The 18,958-nt window shown below is 44.8% G+C and overlaps 1 protein-coding gene across 1 annotated transcript; it reads right to left on the bottom strand.

Annotated features, from left to right (window-relative positions):
* Positions 1-2,232: 2,232 nt before the first annotated feature.
* Positions 2,233-18,853, bottom strand: ITGA10 (integrin subunit alpha 10). Its single transcript, XM_053666194.1, is given in 31 exon segments — positions 2,233-4,240; positions 4,523-4,538; positions 4,540-4,631; positions 4,976-5,071; positions 6,830-6,943; positions 7,083-7,163; positions 7,411-7,524; positions 7,696-7,780; positions 8,402-8,485; positions 8,656-8,732; positions 8,890-8,982; positions 9,156-9,297; positions 9,451-9,536; positions 9,717-9,830; positions 10,404-10,546; positions 10,642-10,808; positions 11,209-11,339; positions 12,180-12,383; positions 12,517-12,660; positions 12,883-13,031; positions 13,236-13,380; positions 13,615-13,688; positions 13,829-13,994; positions 14,191-14,341; positions 14,991-15,139; positions 15,385-15,512; positions 16,214-16,328; positions 16,555-16,646; positions 16,863-16,972; positions 17,170-17,281; positions 18,749-18,853. Coding segments are annotated over 31 exon segments (3,492 nt in total). The 5' UTR covers positions 18,801-18,853; the 3' UTR covers positions 2,233-4,174.
* Positions 18,854-18,958: the final 105 nt, after the last annotated feature.

The raw sequence follows: 18,958 nt of genomic DNA, 5'->3' as shown, positions 1-18,958 counted from the left end.
CCCCTAGCTCGAACCTGTTCAGAAACAGAGAGAACCCAGCCAACTTAGACTAAAACTCCTCTCCCGGCCCCGCCCCTCTCCACAGTTTCAGGAGGCAGCTCCACCCCAGACCCCGCCCGACCCGTGCTCCTAAAAGTGCCGCTGCAAGAGCAGAACAGGCCCAGCTTTTCTCCCCCCCCCCCCCCCCCCCCCCCCCGTTCTAGCCAACTGCCTTGTTTAACCACTGGTGACGGCGCTTTCATTATATCCAGAAACCTTTGGTCAACTTAGTTGGCTTCTGCTTCCTCCCCTATTCACCAGCCGAAGATTAGACACAAAAGAGGATTTAAAGAGAACAGTTTGGAAATGGGAGGAGACTTTAGTGTGGATAGCGCATGACTCCTCTCAACTTGGGAAACCAAACTTGAGGGAAAGGGAATCAGGTTTAACTTCTAAAGAACCTGTAAATTAGAAAAGGCAGAGGGAGAGGAAAGAATTATTTTAAGCACCCCCCGTTCTTTAAAAAACAAAACACAATTTCTACTACTCTTTAAATTGAAAAATCAGCAATTCTGACTTGAACAGTCAGTTGCAGGCAACCGGTCTATCCATCTCTCCTTTCTCCACCTGGCAGCCAGAGCCAACCCACTCAAATGCATAAGATAGCCTACTGGATACAGCTGAAAATGCTTAACATGGTTTATAAGGCTCACCAAGAGCTGCACCCTGCCTTCTGTGGTCTCATCTCCTACTACCCTCACAGTTCAATGCTCAGTCTATTCTAGTCTATTACGATTTCCTTCTGGACTGGCGATTACTGGTAATCACCCCCAGAATGCCTCCTCTCACACTTGGTGTCCCTCAAGCCAAATGTTTTTCTTTTTCCTGTAATGTTTTCCCTTGCAACCCTGCTATCACCCTCCCCCTAAAAACACACCTCAAAAAATTGTGCCAAATTTTGTGATACGATTTTAATTCTGCCATATTATATAGCAACCACCTCTCTGTATTTGCTATTATTTGTTTATATCTTGTCTTCCCTACTAGACTGGGTTCTTTGATGGTAGGAGTTGTATTTTATATTATTCTCATTGCCTGGCACATATTAGGTGCTTAATGTCTGATGAGTGACTGAAAGAATGAATGAATGATTGAAGAAATGAAGGCACAACAATGGGAAAAAAGGAAAGAACATATGTGTATGGAGAGAGCCTGTTGTTTCTACAGGTGTTTATCAAACTGGCTTTGTTCCAAAGGAAAAGGAAAAGGTGCCAGGCTTATTGAAGAATAGGTTGGAGTAAAAGAAAGTCCCATTCTGAAAAAAAAAAAAAAAAAAAGAAGTCCCACTCTGGAACTGAGGGATAGAGAGGACAGGGATCTCTAGATGGATAAGAATACTAAAAGTTGCTCTTTTGATCACAGGGATAAAGAGTTAGATTGAGCCCTGGCTGGTGTAGCTCAGTTAATTGAGCTCGGGCCTGCAGACCAAACAACCGTGGTTCAACTCCCAGTCAGGGCACATGCCTGGGTTGCAGGTCAGTTCCCAGCAGGGGATGCATGAGAGGCAACCACATATTGATATTTCTCTCCCTCTCTCCTTCCCTTCCCCTCTGAAGATAAATAAATAAAATCTTTAAAAAATATATTTAAAAAAAGACAGATTGAACCAGTCCTCAAGGATTATAACCATGGCCTCATTACCAGCCCCATAAATAGTATGTTCCATAAAGGTTAAACTATTGTCCATTCAAGTGCACTCAGGGCCACCATGGACTCCTCCTGCCACAAAATAACTCATCAACTTGCCACAAAATAGTTGTTCCTGCCTAATAGGTCAGACAGGCCACCATTGTCAGTCAGGTAACAGAGGCAGAAACATGGTCTCTAGAAGGCCATTGCTGAGGTGCACATATTCCTTGAGGGTACTGTAAGAACTCTGGGTGTCTAAAGAAATAAAATAGATTTGATTTCTGCCATTAGAATCTCAAGTTAAACAACTAATTATCACTTTAGTCTACTGAAGTGCACGTGAAGGCTTATTTCAAAGGGGATGAGGCCCAGGGTAAGAGTTAGTGGGAGTGGACCATGGCACCTAGAAGAAACAAATGTTCAGGGTCTATGAAGAGAAAGCGAGTTGCAGACCAGGAGCATTACCTGGTGCTTCAATATACCTCCCATTCTATCTGTACAACACATGGTAGGGTAGATTATTTAATAACCAAATATTTTTATAACAACAGTGACCATTTAAGAGGACTTATCATACGCTCACTTTACTTGCTTACATAATTTAGTCCTTACAACCCTTATAAGTTTAAAGGCAAGAAAGCCAAGACTCAGAGAAGTTAAATCTGTTCAAAGCCAAAGAAGATTTAAGAAGTATAGCTTAGATTAGATCCAAGCCTGTTTTCATTCTTAACTACAGTTATACACAGCCTAATGTTGTTATCTGAGCCTTGGGGTAGTCATGACTTGCCCAAGGCCACACAGCTAATAAATGGCAGACCTGGGGTTTCAGTCTAGGCCTAGGTATTTATAAAATCTACACATTTTACACAGAAGGTTACAGCACCACTCCAAGGGTGAGTCACAGAAAACACCTCAAATATTTCATAACTTTACATTCCAGGGACTCAACTATGTAAGGTCTCACTTCAGGGGAACCAAGAATCACCTCTGATCATTCCTGAGCAGTCCATATCCTAACAACTCAAATAGAGCCAGAAGTCATCTGACACTAAACTTTATTTGCTCTGGCCATCTAATATACTGTCCACCATGCTGGGAAAGAGTGACAACGCCAAAGACCAGAGACATGCCAAAATAAATATTGTTGGCCTCAGGAACTGTCCTGGAGGACAGGTTCTGTGTCTGCTAGTTAAATGCCTGATCAGGTCTCCTCTCTTCTCAACTCTAAATGGGTGCTGCACTCTAGAGACCAATAACTGACTTTGGTATTCAAAGTCTTGATTACAAAGAAATATAAGTTACCCATTTGTTGATAAGAATTTAATTCCCTTAACTGGTCATGACCAACAAATGGGAGGGATTTGGGGGTAACCCACTGATAGAAATTAACTCGAGAATTTCTGGTAAACATCAGGCAGGGGCTGGAAAAGTGATTCCAACAGAGAAGGCCTATAAAGTATGACTAAATTGAGCATTTTGTGTTAACCAACCAGTGCTGGACAATGAAAGGCTTGCTCCCCAGAGACCTCTAGCCACTCACTTCAGCTTCCTCCTTAATGCAGACCCCATTCATTCAGACTTCTTGGCTTCTTCCCAAAGCTGATAAGTTGAAAGGGTTTCCCACCATCGAACAGCAATCATTTCCCTTCTCTGTAGTTTATAGAGAGCTCAAGAGAGTCTGAAGCCTGAGAGGAGAAAATACTGCTGAGGTAGAGTCTTCTCTGCTATTCCAGCTCTAGCCACCTGGGGGCCCCTGGCTCCAGAGAATCGGGGACCGTGCTTTACTCCCAGGGAATAGTGGGAGTTGGGCTAGTGTGCCATACCCAACATGCCAGAGGCACTCAGTTTCACTAGCACCTGAGGGCGGGCTAGTGTGCCGAAATCTCAGGTTTCAGGGGGGAGGCAGTTGCCTGTGTAAAGGCTTCTTTGTTTCTTGGAATTATACAGAATGTCCCTTGTGGCTTTTCCGGCTTCCTCCTCTTTTCCTCTTGACTCTCCCCAACTGGTTTTCTGAGAGGCCAGACTCCAGAGAAAAGCAGCAGATGTTGACTTTACTTCTTTCAAGCCAACTTCAGCTCCCTTCTGTGGAGTGGGAGCAGGCAGGAAGGTGAGAGGCAGGGAATAGAGGAAGATAACCCCTCATCCTTTCCAAGTTGTGAGGGGAGATGTGGAAGGAATCTGAAAGGAATCAGGGACTTAGACAAAAAAATTCTTGATTCCTGAGGATAGGGGAAAAGGCCCCAGGTATTGGCTGTGGAACCAGGATCAGGAGGAGTAAAGCAACAGCAGGAGTGTTCCTAGTTTGGGTGTTAGCTCTTCTTGCCTGAGGTAAGGCCTCATCTCTTGCCAGTGGCTTCCTCATGACTCAAAAGTCAAGCCAGGGTTCAGGTCTGGGGAGATAGCCCAGAGGCTTATTGTTGTCCCCTCTGAGTCCCCAGTCCTCTACTCTTTTGCAAGTCTTTTGAAGAGGATTCCAGAGAGGACTTTCTCAGACTTTATTCTGCATTCATTGCTCTAATTTCTCTTCTTTTTTTTCTTCCTTGGTAATCTTCTTACAGGCAAAGAAGCCAAGCTGTAGGAGAAGAGATAAGAGTTATTGTCAAATGTCCTGCCCGGGGACCTTGCCAACAGCTCTCAGACATATCTGAAGTTTTCGCTTTTGTTCTGCTTCCAAACATGAGGTTCAAATTCATTTTGTTTGGCTTAGTTTAATTCAACCAGTATTTGTAGAGTACACAAAAGGGGATCCAGGCACGACACCTGGCACAAACTCTGTTTTCCCTGCTATAATCAAGGATCCCTTAACTCATGGGCACCATGCCCCACACTTCTAACTAAAGTCGGCCATGCTTACCTTCCAAAGGCAGAAGAAAAGCAAGCAGCAGCAGCCCTCCCAGAACACTGCCAGTAAGGATCCACAGGGAGATAAGGACAGGTCAGGTCTGAATCACTTCCAGGAGGCTCTATATGGAGAAAATTATTTTGTACCTGCACCCTTTCATCCAGCTAGCCTCATCCCACATTGTAGCAAAGCCAGCCTCAAAATAGAAGACTAAAAGGAATGAAACTAAGGCAGGAATGGAGGCAATGAGATGCTAGCATTCTTTTTTTTTTTAATAGTTCATTTTTATTGTATTTTTTCCATTACCATTTATCCCCTGGGACCCTGGCATTCTGATTTATCACTTCTGACTCCCTGATTGCTGCCTAATAAGGATATTTCTGTTCTGAAGAAAAGCCCACAGGTGTCCTTACCCCATCCCCACCCTTACTTTTCACAACTCTCAAAGTCATCCTCCAGCCTCACCTCACTCCAATGGGAAGCTTCAGTTAGCAGAAGGACGCTGTTCTCCTCAGTTCCCAACTCAAAGGTGCTGACCACTGTCAAAGACTTGAATTTGACCTGTGGAACAAGTGGATATGAAGACATTTAATGTGAGCCATCATCGGGTAGTGTGGCAATTGAAACCCCAACAGCAGAGATGAGGCTCAGAGACACACATTCAGGACCATCAAGATGAGAAGAAAATGTTGGAGATCAAGGGGGAAAGAGAAGAAGGGTAATGAATGAAAAGCCACCAGCCCTTCATTGTACTGTTGGCTCTACCTAAAATACATTCAACTTCCTTTTCTTTGGCTAACCCCTACCCCTCCTTTAGGTTGAAATTTGTTTTGTTTTGTTTTTTTATATAAGATTTTATTTATTTTAAGAGCAAGGAGAAGGGAGGAAGAGAAGGAGAGAAATATCAATGTGTGGTTGCCTCTCATGCATCACCTCACTGGGGGCCTGGCCTGCAACCCAGGCATGTGCCCTGGCTGGGAATCAAACTGGTGACCCTTTGGTTTGCAGGCCAGCACTCAATCTACTGAGCCACACCAGCCAGGGCAAGGTTGAAGTTTAGATGTCATCTCTTCTGGGAATTAGGAAAATGTTTCCTCCTAACCTCCACCACCTCTGATAAAGTTATAATATTCTGTTTATTTTTCTGTCTTTCACCACTGAATTATAAGATCACTGAGGTCAAAGACTATGTCTTATTATCTGTCCCTAGTGTCTAGTACCTAGCACAGTGCCAAATACCTAGTGGTTTTTCAATAAATCTTTATTAATAGATGAATGAATGAAAAACAGTATACTAAAGAGATAAGCAGACTAGAGAGGAATGAGCTGTTGGAATTTACTTACCTAAAACATATGCCTATATCCTAGAAATATTGTTGTTCAAAGTAGATGGTATATGTGGATATAGAGTAAAAACCCCTAGCATTAAATGCAACTGTTATCATTAAGATGTAATTTCCCTGCTCAGGAATTCACAATGACTCCTAATTGCCAATCATATTAAGTTAAATTTTATCTCCCTAGCTTTAGAGAAGTTTCATAATCTAGATCCCTCTCAACTATATAATCTTACTTTTGACCACCCCAATATATACTGCATATAATATCAATTATTTGTTCATTCACTTAACAAAAATGTATTAAGTCACTACGATGAGTTAGGCATGGTGCTAAATCTTGGGGATATTCTCCTTGGTGTCTATACAGGATCTTTTATATAGTAGGCACTTGATGGATTATTAATTGATTGAATCTAGGTATCCTATCAATGTTGACTGATTATTGGTATAGCACTAAGGGATGATAAATGGAGGATAATAACTAGCTTTTAATGAGTCCATCTCATTAATCATTTATTCTTTTTTAAAAAAATATTTTATTTATTTATTTTTAGATAGAGGGGTAGGGAAGGAGAAAGAGGAGGAGAGAAACATCTGTGATAAATGATAATAATATGATTTGGGTGTGTGGTTGCCTCTCATGCACCCACTACTGGAGACCTGGCCCACAACCCAGGCATGTGCCCTGACTAGGAATCAAACCCCAGGTGACTCTTTGGTTTGCAGGCCCATGCTCAGTCCACTGAGCTACACCAGTTAGGGCTCACTTATTCTTTACAACTCCTTAAAGTAGGTATTATCATTTCCATTTTTGAGATAAGAAAAAAGAAGCTTAGAAAGATGAAATAAGTTGCTCAAGGTCCAACAGCTTAGTAAGAGGCATAGTGGAACTTGAACACAGGTCTGTTTACCTCCAAAGCCTATTCTCAAGTTCTAGATAGGAGCAGTAGGTGAGAGTAGTAGAAAATAAAAGGTTTACCCTCTGGAAAAATTCATTGTGAACCAGTCTCAGTAGTCCAACAGAGGCCTCAGTCCCCTTTGCAAGCCGCCCAAGGTGGCACCTCACGACCTGACACTGAGTATTGCTCCCATTCTACCAGAAGAGAGAGACAGATCAGGACCTGGGGTGGAAAGATCCCCCATTTACCACTTCAGGTTCTACCCACAATCCCAAGGCTCTAAACTCTACTTTCCCATTCTGGACACATTTTTCACATTCTTGTGACTCATACCAGTTTGCTTGTATGCTGAAGCTCCTCTGGATGTATAGGGGACCCTGGGGGGTCAGTCAGGTTCTACACTGTGCAGCTTGCCTAGAAGAAGATCAAACTTGAGAGACTTCTTCATGGTGAGAGGCCAGCTACTTCAGGTTCAGCAACAGCAGACTACCCATACTCTTGTGATGAGGTAATAATCTCTTTCTTCTCAAAGAAGCCACGTATGTAAAAGAAAGGTCCCCTTGGGGAAGGGGCCCTAAGAGCAGTGATCCAGCAGATAAGGAACTAGTGAGTCCACCAGATTGAGGTAAGAGGGCTCTACATACCCCTATCCCAGACTCACATTGTTAAAAATGACTTGAGACAGTGACAGGAAGTAATTGCCCCCATGGGCCACAGCTGGAAGGAAAGCTGAAATGATGAGACCACTGACCACATAGCAGCCAAGGTTCTGAACCTGATGGGAGAATTGGAAATGGGAAGAGGCAGGAGGCAAGAGACAGAAGCCCCTTCCTCATCTGTTCCCCTTTATCCTAGATACTATTGAAATATAAGAAAGTCTTCCTGTTCTTTCCCCAGGACTCCTCCCCCTCCCCCTGCTCATATCAAGGCCTCTCCAGCTTCTCACCCTAAGAGTGGTTTTGAATTCAGGGCCAGGACCCACTGGCAGAGTCCCATATGGGTGAACCTCATAGCGGTGCAGAGTGGACTCACTTCATGAACACCAAGTCAGGAAGTACATGATCACAGCCATGGCATAAACAAAGAGGCACATGGTCAGCATACATATATACAGGGTCTGGCAGAAATAACGCCCCTCTTTAATTACAAAATTCTAAGCATATAATTCTGTAACACAACAATATCACACTCAAGCACACCACATGATATTTTAGGTGAAATGTTTAAATTAAAACTATAAATTATTACACTCATATTATTTCCCTACCAACCACACTCAAGCAGGCATTATTTCTGCCAGACTCTATAGATTTAGGGAAGGCTGAGCCAGCACACAGATAAAGAGATGGGGGTACATAGAGAAGATAGAAATGGGACAGGGCACAAATTAACAAACTGTATGGCCACATCCCACATTCCCTTACCCCCACTCCAATTCTTAGAGCCCAGCAAAGCCCTATACCTAGGAAGAAAGTAAGATGCTTACATGAGAAGGTTTCATGTGAGTGGGATTGAGGGCAAAAAGATGGAGCAGCCCTAAGGTTTTGGGTTTGGGGAAACAATGAAGCATGTGGAGAGAGAGGTGGAAACGCAGAGTACGAGTCTGCGGTCAGAACAGGGTGGGGGAGTCCCAGAGGAGGACAGAGACATACCTAGAAAAGAGGAGATGAGGTTCATATTGGATGTAAGTTGAGGTCTGGGCTGTGTTATCTTGAAGGGTTCCATTTCTCTCCAAGCTATTTATTACTGTAGGGTCATGGGGAAGAGGCTTACATCCTGTCTCAGACACCCCTTTCTGGAGTAGAGGGGTCAATGCTACATATTCCCTCCTCCCCTAACACACATACCACCACAACAATCAAGACCCAGTAGAAGAGGGCTAGGAGGGAGTTCCCATTGCTCTCACCTGGTGGCAGTCAGCCTCACAAAAGCCTGGCTTAGGAGGGAGGAGCAGCTAAATTCAAATTCTAGCAGAAAGGTCACCTGGGGACATGGGTCATGGTAGATTCTTATTCATAGGAGAACTACAAGGGAACAGGAGCCCTGTGTACCTCCTTCTCTAAGCTCTCCGGTAGAGCTTAGAAATTCCAGCCCTTGCTCTCTCATAGAGCTCCTTTCTCATCCTAAGGCCCCAACTTACTTTGGCTCCAGTCTGAAAGACAGGATGTCCTACACTGCAGAGATGGGCATGAAGGGAAGGGGCTGTGCATTCCACCTTCATTGGCCTGTCCTTCTGAGAGCAGAGAAATAGGGGTGGAGGCTGGAGCTGGGACTGCAACTGCTTTCCCGCCCACAGCTTCTAAACCTTGAGTCTTTCTCTAATGAAACCTTATAGCTAAGGATAATACCCCAGTCTTCTTCCTCCTTCTCCTCCAACTCCTCCCCAAACCCTTCCTCCAAGGGTACCTGAGGAGTGAAACTAGCTAGGTGGAGGTTTCTAGAAAAGCTGAGGCTCAGGCTAGTGTTGTCGGCATTTTCTTTCCTGTTCTCCAGAGTTGCTGACACCAGTACTTTCTGCTGACCACCTTGAACCACGAATGGGTCCTTCCTAGGGGTGGTGGATAAGGGAGAACTCAGGAGTTGAAGAAATGATAAAAGTCTCACTTCTATTGTCCTGGACAAGGAACAACTTTCTAGCTCCATTCTAGTCCCTTCCAGTCTCTCAGTTCACCCTGGTTTGGCCAGTTCATGCCCATCCCACCTGGAGCCTCTGATATCCATGTTAGCTTGAACCACCAGATCTGTGACACATTCATTGTCAGGGCCACAGTCCTTTAAGAAGGGGACCTGAGGGAAAGAGAAAGCAAGGGGAAAGGAATGCAACTGGGAGAAAAGTGAAAAGAGAAGAGTTAGTGCCCAGGTAAGATTTCACTGTGATCTCAGGTCTTTTCCCTCTCGTTTCTCTTGAATTCACTGAAAAGGGCAGTATTGGGGCCCAGGAGCAGGGCAGGGCTTGGCACTGCTGACCAGCTTTTGTATAGAGGTGGGTGAACCCTCATCCAGCACAGGCCCTGGCTTTGTGGTGTTGTCCAAAGCAAAGGTCACAGTCAAGGCTACTGGCCGGAGGTAATCTGATGTGTCCTAAGGGAAACCAGAGTCAAAGATCACAGGGAGCCAGCTTGAGTGGTACAACCCATGCCCCTGGCAGAATGTGATCATTACAATGATCATTTACTTAGCACTTTTATTCTTTTTCTTTCTTTCTTTCTTTCTTTCTTTCTTTCTTTCTTTCTTTCTTTCTTTCTTTCTTTCTTTCTATTACTTTCTTTCTTTCATCTTCCTTCCTTCCTTCCTTCCTTCCTTCCTTCCTTCCTTCCTTCCTTCCTTCCTCTCCTTTTTTTTTTCTTTTCTGAGTACTTCCTGTATGCTGGGCATTGTCTTAAGGTTTAATTAATACTATCACATTTACTTCTAACACAACTTCTACCATGAAGTTATTATTATCATCTGCCTTTGCAGGCAAGGAAACTGTGGTTTGCAGCTTATGTGACTTTCCAGATTGCACAGATGGTAAATGGCAGAGTTAAGATTCAAATCCAAATCAGCCTGACTCCAAAGTCTGAATTTCTAAAAATCCAGCATAAATTCCTCCTCTGACACAGCCATCCCCTCACTCCCACGCCTTGATGCAAAGCAGTTCCTATCCCTCCTCACCAGCACATGGAAGTACAGCTGTTCACAAGTGACATTCCCCACATTGAGCTGGAGTCGCCTAGGGGACAGCCTTTGGCCAGAACCATCAAATGCTGCACGGGCCCCAGCTGTCCATTCATCCAATGATGCTGTGAACTGCATATCTGAATGGGGCAGGCAAGAATAAGGGTAAAGAAGATCCAGAGACCAAGTCAGGCAAGGGGTTGAAAGTTGTCTAGGATCCACTGTAATCACTCACAGAATTGGTGATCCCAATGGCCAGAAGTATGGGAGGTCACTTGGAAGCAAAGGGCTGCAGAGAGGCAAGCTGCCTTCTGGCCTCTACGTATGCAGTCTCTCTGAACCACACTGATGGCCGGAGGAGTCACAGCCAATGAAGGAGCCAGGTGAACAATGGGCAGGGAGCTAGGGACAGGGTGGGAAAGAAATTCTAGCAGTAGGAGAAAAGCCCTTGAGAAAGGCACTTCCCAATGTTTTCCTCCTTGAGGTAAAAGGAAGGAATGATGGGCTAAGCATACATGTGTCACCCTCACCATAACCTTGTGACAGAAGATAATAGCTAACATTGAATAACTACTTGCTATGTGCTAGGTACTGTGTTAAAATCTTTACATGAATTATCTCATTTAAACTTTACAATAAGCCTTTAAGGTAGGTACTATTCTTATTCCCATTTTAAAAAGTAGGAAATGGAGACACAGATTAAGTTGATTAAGAAATCCAAATCTAAGCCTGTGACTCCAAATCTCTTGCTTTTAACAGTTATGCTATGCTGTTCATTGTTACCTGAGATGGGACCACTCACCTGAACAGGACAGCTGCCCCTTGGGCACCCACAGCCACATCTATCAGGTCATCTCCATCTAGATCTAATCGGCCATCCACACTTTGACCAAAGTAGCTGAGGGCCTGTGGCATGGAGATAGCAGCAATCCGCTGAAAGGAAGAGAGGAGAGACTGAGCAGAGACTCACACACCTGGTTTCTCAGGGTTCCCACCTGGCTCTTAATTCTTTCATCAGACATGGGAAGGAATAAGAGAAACTTGTCTGTATTCAGGAGTCCCTAGTATAGGAACCTGTATCCTACCCTACCACCTCACCTTTTAACCCAGTATTTGCCCTTTTATCCATGGTTTCACTTTCTGCTGTTTCCCATAGTTACCCATGGTCTGAAAATATTTAATGAAAATTTCAAAAAAATGATCAATTCATAAGTTTTTAACTGTATGCCATTCTGAGTAGTGGATGGAATCTTAAGCCATCCCACTCTGTCCCACTTGGGACATGAATCATTCCTTTGTCCAATGTATCCACACTGTATATGCCACCTGCTATTAGTCACTTAACAGCTGTCTTAGCTATCAGACCAACAGTTGAGGTATCACACTGCTATGTTGAAGTAACCCTTATTTAATGTAATAATGCCACATTCACATCACTTTTATTATAGTATATTGTTATAATTGTTCTGTTTTATTATTGTTGTTATTAATCTCTTACTGTGCCTAATTTATAAATTAAATTTTATCACAGGTATAGAGGTATAGGAACAAACATATAACAGAATATATATAAAGTTTGGTACTATCTGCAGTTTCAGGCATCCTCTGGGGGTCTTAGAATGTATCCCCTGTGAGTAAGGAGGGGAATTCTGTACTGATAAGAAAGAAAGCATTTGCTCAGTTTGGGTCTCAAGTTAGGGGAGCATTGATAAGCAAAGAACACATCTCCCATTCCCTTCCTCCCAACATGCCCCTGCTTTGGGTACTTCTGACCTGAGGAGGATGCGGCCTGACTTCACTCTGGGTCCCATGATATAGATACAGTGCTCCATGGTGCCCATCCTCCAAGGGTGCCCCTACAGCCACATCAGCAAAACCGTCTTGGTTCAGATCAGGAAGGGCACCCATAGCAAAGCCAAATCGAGCATCCTGTGGGGGTTCTGGCTGAAGCATTCCCTGGAGTGTTAGCAAGGACTGCTGGTGGAGGTGAGGAGAAGAGAGATGCTGTTCTGATAGTCCCAACCTCTCAGCCAGCCCTCAAATGTATGTTCCTTCCCTTCCTCCCTTTACCCCCTGCAAACCTGTTCTGGAAGATCCAAGCAAGCCTCACCTGACCCACCAGATAAACATAAACACGTCCTGTCTCCTTGTTCTGGGGTCCCAGGAACATGGGAGCAGCCACAGGTAAGACATCAGTTGTTCCATCCCCATCCATATCCAATGGGCAGAGTTCACTGCCAAAGTATGAGCCAATCTAGGGAGTGGTGGGGAGTAGATATCCCAGAGAAAAGGGAAGGTGATTGTGAACAAGTGGGAAGCACCGATCACGCTGTCAGTCTGGTCCTCACAGCCCTAAGAGGCTCTGCCAACCAGAACTCAGCACAGGCTTTTCAGGCCTTTCGCTTGTGACTTTACTCTTTTCCCCTACATGCTAAATTTCCCTTGGAATCCAAGGGTCCCACCTTCCATTGCCTACCTGCTCTCCCTGGAGGCTCTGGGAGACCTTCATAGCCCCATCTTTCTTAAGCTGGAAGGCGATGACCTTTCCTCGATGTCTAAACCGAGGGGCCCCTGAGAGAAAGAGGCGCTGTCCACCCCGCAAAAGCATGGAGGAAACAGAGTAACCTAGAAATGGGAAAGGGATCAGGGGTGAAAGGAAAAGAAGATGGGGTCAGAGTACGACGGTTCCCTAAAGCCATAGGAAAAGGTCCCAAGGAGAGTAGTAGGAGATCATTGAGAAACTGCACAAATTAAGAGGAAATACCTCATACCCCACACTGGGAAGGCATTCCCCCAACTTCCAATCCTCTGCAACTCTCTACTACTCACCCAGGTAGGCTGCATGGTTCTGCAATGCAGAGGGGAACTCATCTTCTAGGGCCGTCCGTGGGGGAAAAAGGCGGTAACCTTCTTCAAGCCATAACACTGAGCCCCCCCAGTCATAGGCCCCCACCATCCCAAAGAGAATCCCATCCTGTAGAGAAGAATCAGACAGGGTCACTGGAAAGACAGTGGGGAATAAGGAAAAAAAACTCTCCAGGAGTTTCCAGTGAGGGTATGCTGGAGTCAGTTTGGAAGACATGAGCAGGTTGGGATGGACATTGGTTAAAGAAGGAATATAGAAAAGCCCTGGGGTTGAAGTTGTCTTAGTCAGAGGTTGAAAGGAGTCAGAGGTTCAGGGTGTCATGGAGGGGTTAGACTGTCCAACCTTTAGCCGATGAGTAGACAAACCAATCTGAGACATTTCCAAGCCAAAGGAGCTTTCATTTTCTTCATGAGACCCTTGAGCATGAGAAAATATTGAGGCAATATCAGGGAAGACAGTTCCCTCCTTTGCCCTACTGAACTCATTCCAAAACCCCACCTACACTCCAGAACCCCCCCCCCACCCTGTCCTCCATTTCTTCAAGGGTAATCATTACCCTCAAGGCCAAAAATTCGGTCTCCTAATGCATCCACAATGTCAGTCAGTGCAGTTTCATCTGTGACATTGAAAAAGAATCTTTCATCTGGATCACTGGCGATAGCTCTGATTTCCCATAGGAAAGAGCTAGGATCTTGCTGCCGCCGGAGGTAGTGACCAAGGACCTGGGGTCAGGAGAGATCAAGGTGGAGTCTATTAGTTGTGTGGAGTGACATGTTAGAGCTGGTACAGAACACAGCCAACTAAAATGAAGGAAGGGAAATATGGCTGATATCTGGGAAGTGGCTCATGCCCATTTTTCTCAAGTTCCCAATCCTCATTTTCACCATTCTCCATTATTCTAGATCTTCCAAATCTTACCGCAATCCCATAGCGTGTCACTCTTCCAGCCTCACGGGCTTTCAATGCTGCAGGAAGCTCCTCTCCATCATGTGATTCTCCATCAGTGACAACCACCAGTATCCTGGCAGCCTCAGGTCGGCCCCCATGGAACTGACTGAATCCTTCTGTGCTGAGATTAGGAGTTGTGATCAGATACACAGATACACATGTACATGATATGACAGCATCAACAGTTCACCAAGGTCAGGCACCTTGCCTTTTAGACTATCTCCCCTACAGCATCTAGCATGGAGACTGGCACACAGTAAGAGCTCAAATGCTTGAATGGCTTAGAACATATAGAGCAGCATATCATCAATGCAAATAAGTATAAAATTCATTTATTCCTAGATTAATTTAGCAAATAGTACATTTGGGAGGACAAATATTAAGGGGATGTACAACAAAGAAGAATAGTCAGGTCAGGCTAGTCTTCCCTAGAATGAGTTTAAATCATGTTTGGAAAATGAGCTGGGACATGAGTGGTAGAGAATCTGAGGGCCAAAATCAAAGTGGGAATGGAATGAGAGAGAGAGAGTTAGTTATGACTGCAGAGAAATAAAGCAGAAATATGAAGAAAGACATATATATTTTGTAGAAATGTGATAAGAGGGAGTGCAATGACAGCTAACTTAGCTTTCCCCCACCTACCATTAGTGTTCACACAAGTAAACAGGCACGGCATCTTGAGAAGTACAACCTGCACTCCAAACCCTCCCCTAACCCTTTCAGGCCCTCCTCTCTCTAGTCTCCCATGTGTCCCCTTCCCAGTGCCTCACCAGGCCACCATTACTGCTTGAGAAGTTTTTGTTTCTCGGCCCTCCCGTCGACTCAGTTTTCTTGCAGCTCTCACCACTTCTTCCTTGGTTTGGAAATCTCCCAGGGACCACTCATGTATAGGGTTCTCATCATACTGTATCAGGCCCACCTGAGAATAAAGTGTATAGTCAAATGAAACGTGTATATGAGGGTGGATATGGAGAAGAAAGTATGTGAGGGAGAGTAGATGAGCATCTGGATACTACTGAAGATACTATCTACATCATAGAAAAAGTTTTTGTAATCCTCACCTGAGAATATGTTCATTGATTCTAGAGAAAGAGTGAGTAAGAGAGAGAAAGAGAGGGAGAGAGGTCTCTCCCCTCCAAACCCATCCTTACTGCCTTCTCTTACCTGTATCTGCTCTGGGTCAATAAACAGTCTTCCTACCAGTCTTTGTAGGAAAGTCTGAACTTCAGACCAGGGGTAGATGCTGTTGGAGCCATCCAAGACAATGACAACATCCATGTATGTAGGGCAGCCTAGGAGGAGCAGTATGGTGATGGAGAGCAGAGGGGTACAAGAGATTGAACATGAAGGCAATAAGAGAAGAGGTCACAAGAGGGCACACTCAAACATTTATTAGGCACTTCTGACATGCAAAGAAGGTAGTATGCTAGGCTCCCGGTAAATGTAGAAATGAGTAAAAGAGGAGATGGACATGCACGCAATTTACTAAAAAAAACAATAAATAAAGAACTAAGCACTAGGTAGAAACATAGTACCACTCTATGCTGTGGGAGAACAAATGAAGGTCAGTTCCGTTGGTAAACAATCAAAGGGGGCAGCAACTGAGAAGATATTGAAGAATGAAGATACTTGAAAAAATAGAATATTAAAAAAAGGCTTTTTGGTGAAGAACTTGGTAAATAAAAGGAGATGGAGGTATGAAATAGATGACACATTAGAGAATGATGAAGTAGATGCTGTAGCCCAGGGTGTGGAGGAACATAGTGAGAGTCAAGGTTTTGAAGTTGGTTTGATCAGTTCATGGAGTCTTAATGCCCTGGCTGAGACTGAATTTTAATCTGTTAGGAAACATTGGAGCTATGCAAGTATATTAGGCAGCAATGAAGACAGGCATTCAGACCTCCTGTCAAGCATCATATCCTGATGCCCCATCTTTTTCCCACCCCGCACCCCATTCTGAGGACTAAATCTTCAGGCCCTTCTTCTGGCTTACGTTGTACAGTGGGTGCCAGGCTTCTCTGGGGCTGGAATGAAGCACCTACATGGGCACATATACCAGAACTGAAGATGGAGGAACCGCAAGCACGAGACCAGAGAGGGGCATAGGCCTGGGGACAGGTGGGGGACACAGTTACTTCCTGGTTGAGAGGGAACCCTCAGATCATGTTCCTAGTAGAAAGAGGCATTGAGAGCCACTCCTCAAGATTCCCCTCCTTACTTTCTAGGGTTTTTAACTCCTTGACCCCTCCACATAGACCAGTTTCCCTTAACATACTGCTCTTTTCTTTGCCACAAACCTTCAGAGACCCTGCTACTACCCTTTCCTTAGCTCACCATAAATCCCCCATCACCATCTGTCTCTAATAGAGACATCCCCAAGTGCATATTCACAGCAGGATGAGATGAATTTCCCAGTCGATAGTCACCTGGTTGGGGGGGATGGGAGAAAATGAGATCATGGAATCACAGATGGTTTGCTTGAACTCAGGGTGATTGTAAAAGAATATGAGAAAAGATCAGAAGTAAGTCAGGGGCAGGGAGTATGTGGGATGGGGGGTTAATGTGAGGTATAAGGAAGGGGTCAACGTTACTAGCATATAAAGGTTAGGGGTCAGGAGTGGAAGAATGAGGCATCTTCTTACCCAAGTGGCCTTTGGCACATGGGGCATTGTGGGAGCCCTCTATAGGGCAGTGATAAACATCTCCCCTTCGGTCACCTGAAGGCCCATCCCAGGGAGCACCCACCAGCATCCTGGGGGAGGACATGAATATAAGCATAGTGTGAACTTGACCTTGAGGTAGATCAGAGGGAAAGTGCATGGGGGTGGCAAATTTAGAGCCCCAGCCACTTCCAAAAGACCAGTTTAGTTTAGATTCCCATCTATCTTGCCTCCCCTTTAACAGCTCTATCAGAGTCCCAGTCCCATGACCCTCTGGTTTCCTCCTCACCATCGCTGTCCACCCCCAACATGTTGTAAGACGCTGTATCCAAATTCAGCCTCGGGTGGCCCTGGGAATAGGTGTGGGTGACACACATTCAGGTTAAAGGGGGAGCAGAGACCTAAGGGACCAGGATCATAAGGTTAGCAGGAAACAGTCAGAGAAGCTAATGAATGCCCAGAGGGCACAACCAGAGAGAAGCTGTGAAGGAAATGTTTTGATAGTCTGTCTCTCTGCTTATTACTCATAAGCTGTCCTGGCCTCTGTCAATATCAGGTACTCAGAGCTCCAAGCAAAAATGATGTCATATTTGGGTTCAGCTATCTAACCTGTGGCACTCTATCATGCTAGTGCACAGCTGAATTTCCATTCCAATACCTGAAATCTCAATTGCAGACATGTCTGGTTCAAGTTCCTCTTTTCCACATCATTTCTCCTACACATCCTCCTCCCCAAGCTGTGAGGGTCAGACAAGGAAGAGAGTCTGTCTGCAGCCCTAGAACAAGTATTCCTTTCAAATTCTGCCCAAAATCAGGACCATAGGGAGAACAGGAGGAGATTAAGAACACTGAATGTCTGGGTCTCTATTTTCTCTTTCTCTTCTTGATTCCCAGGGTCATTGTTATGCATTCACTCTGATTCTCAATGTCTATCTAGGTCTCTGGTTGATTCAAACCCTGAAAACCTCAGTGGTAATTAACTGGGTGGGGTCACTCGCCTGCCCACACACATGGTTTGCTATTCATCCTTAGTAAGGCTCCCTTCACCCTAAAGTTTCCCCCAACCAGCTTCTTTTCTACTCACCCACCCTCCCAGCTGCTCCGTGCCTACCAGTATTTCTTCCTCAACCCCCAACCCATTCTAAAGACCCCCAATTCCTTGCTAATTCTCCCCTCCTGTCCTTTAAAATCAGAGCTGGTATTTTAGAAAACAAAGATTACAGAGCACTGGTGAGGAAAAATTCCAGGCCTCTGGTATCTCCCATGATTCTTTCCCTGTGTCTTGCTCCTTCCTTTCAAGCATTCCCCAATTAGGCCACTCCACTACCACTACTACCAATGGCTATACCTCGTCTCAAACCATGCTCATTTTTAAAGAGGTGTTTTGTACATGAGCCTTTTTGCCTCCAGGAAACTGGCAGGGATACCCGACTGGGAACTGTAGCTTATTGGTTAGATAAACCCAGAGTTCTGACCACACAGGTAGTCAGTTATGCCTCAGGCCCCAGAGACCACCAAGAATAGGGAAAAGAAGGGAGGAGTATAAAAGGAATCACTTTTAGCCATGTGGAATATCACATTATGCTTCTTTTTGGTTCCCTAACTTCTCCAGGGCTTAGAACATAGGTTTTAGATAATTAGGCACAAATCTTATACAAGGCTCTGACAGTCTCAATACTGAAGCAGTCATATAGTGTGGGCATAAGAATGCAAACACACATGCATACAGACACAAACACACTAGCAATGGAGCATTGGTGTTCATCTCTCACCCTAACTCCCAAGGAATTTTAACCCTGAGGTCCCAATACCAAACAATCCATGTATCTTCAATTCCTGTCAGAAACCAAGAAGTTAACCTCCCTCACCTGTCAGGAACATCAGGGACAAGAACAGGTGAGGGATGAGGGGCAGCTCCATGCCTGGTTGTTTGTCCGTGTAAGAAGTCCTCTGTACCTGTGTCCCTCTCCTTTTCTGCTTCCTTTAGTTTCCTTCCCATCCTGCCCCCTCCCACTGCCAGCTAAAAATAAAGTTGGAAGGAATGGGAGGAGCAATGTTTGGAAACTGTGGGAAGCCCC

The sequence above is a fragment of the Artibeus jamaicensis genome, unplaced genomic scaffold (genome assembly GCF_021234435.1).
Source record: "Artibeus jamaicensis isolate MK-2021 breed Jamaican fruit bat unplaced genomic scaffold, CSHL_Jam_final contig_445, whole genome shotgun sequence".
Taxonomy (NCBI): Eukaryota; Metazoa; Chordata; class Mammalia; order Chiroptera; family Phyllostomidae; genus Artibeus; species Artibeus jamaicensis.
Note: the sequence above shows the minus strand (reverse complement) of the source record. Positions and strands in the feature narration are given on the sequence as shown.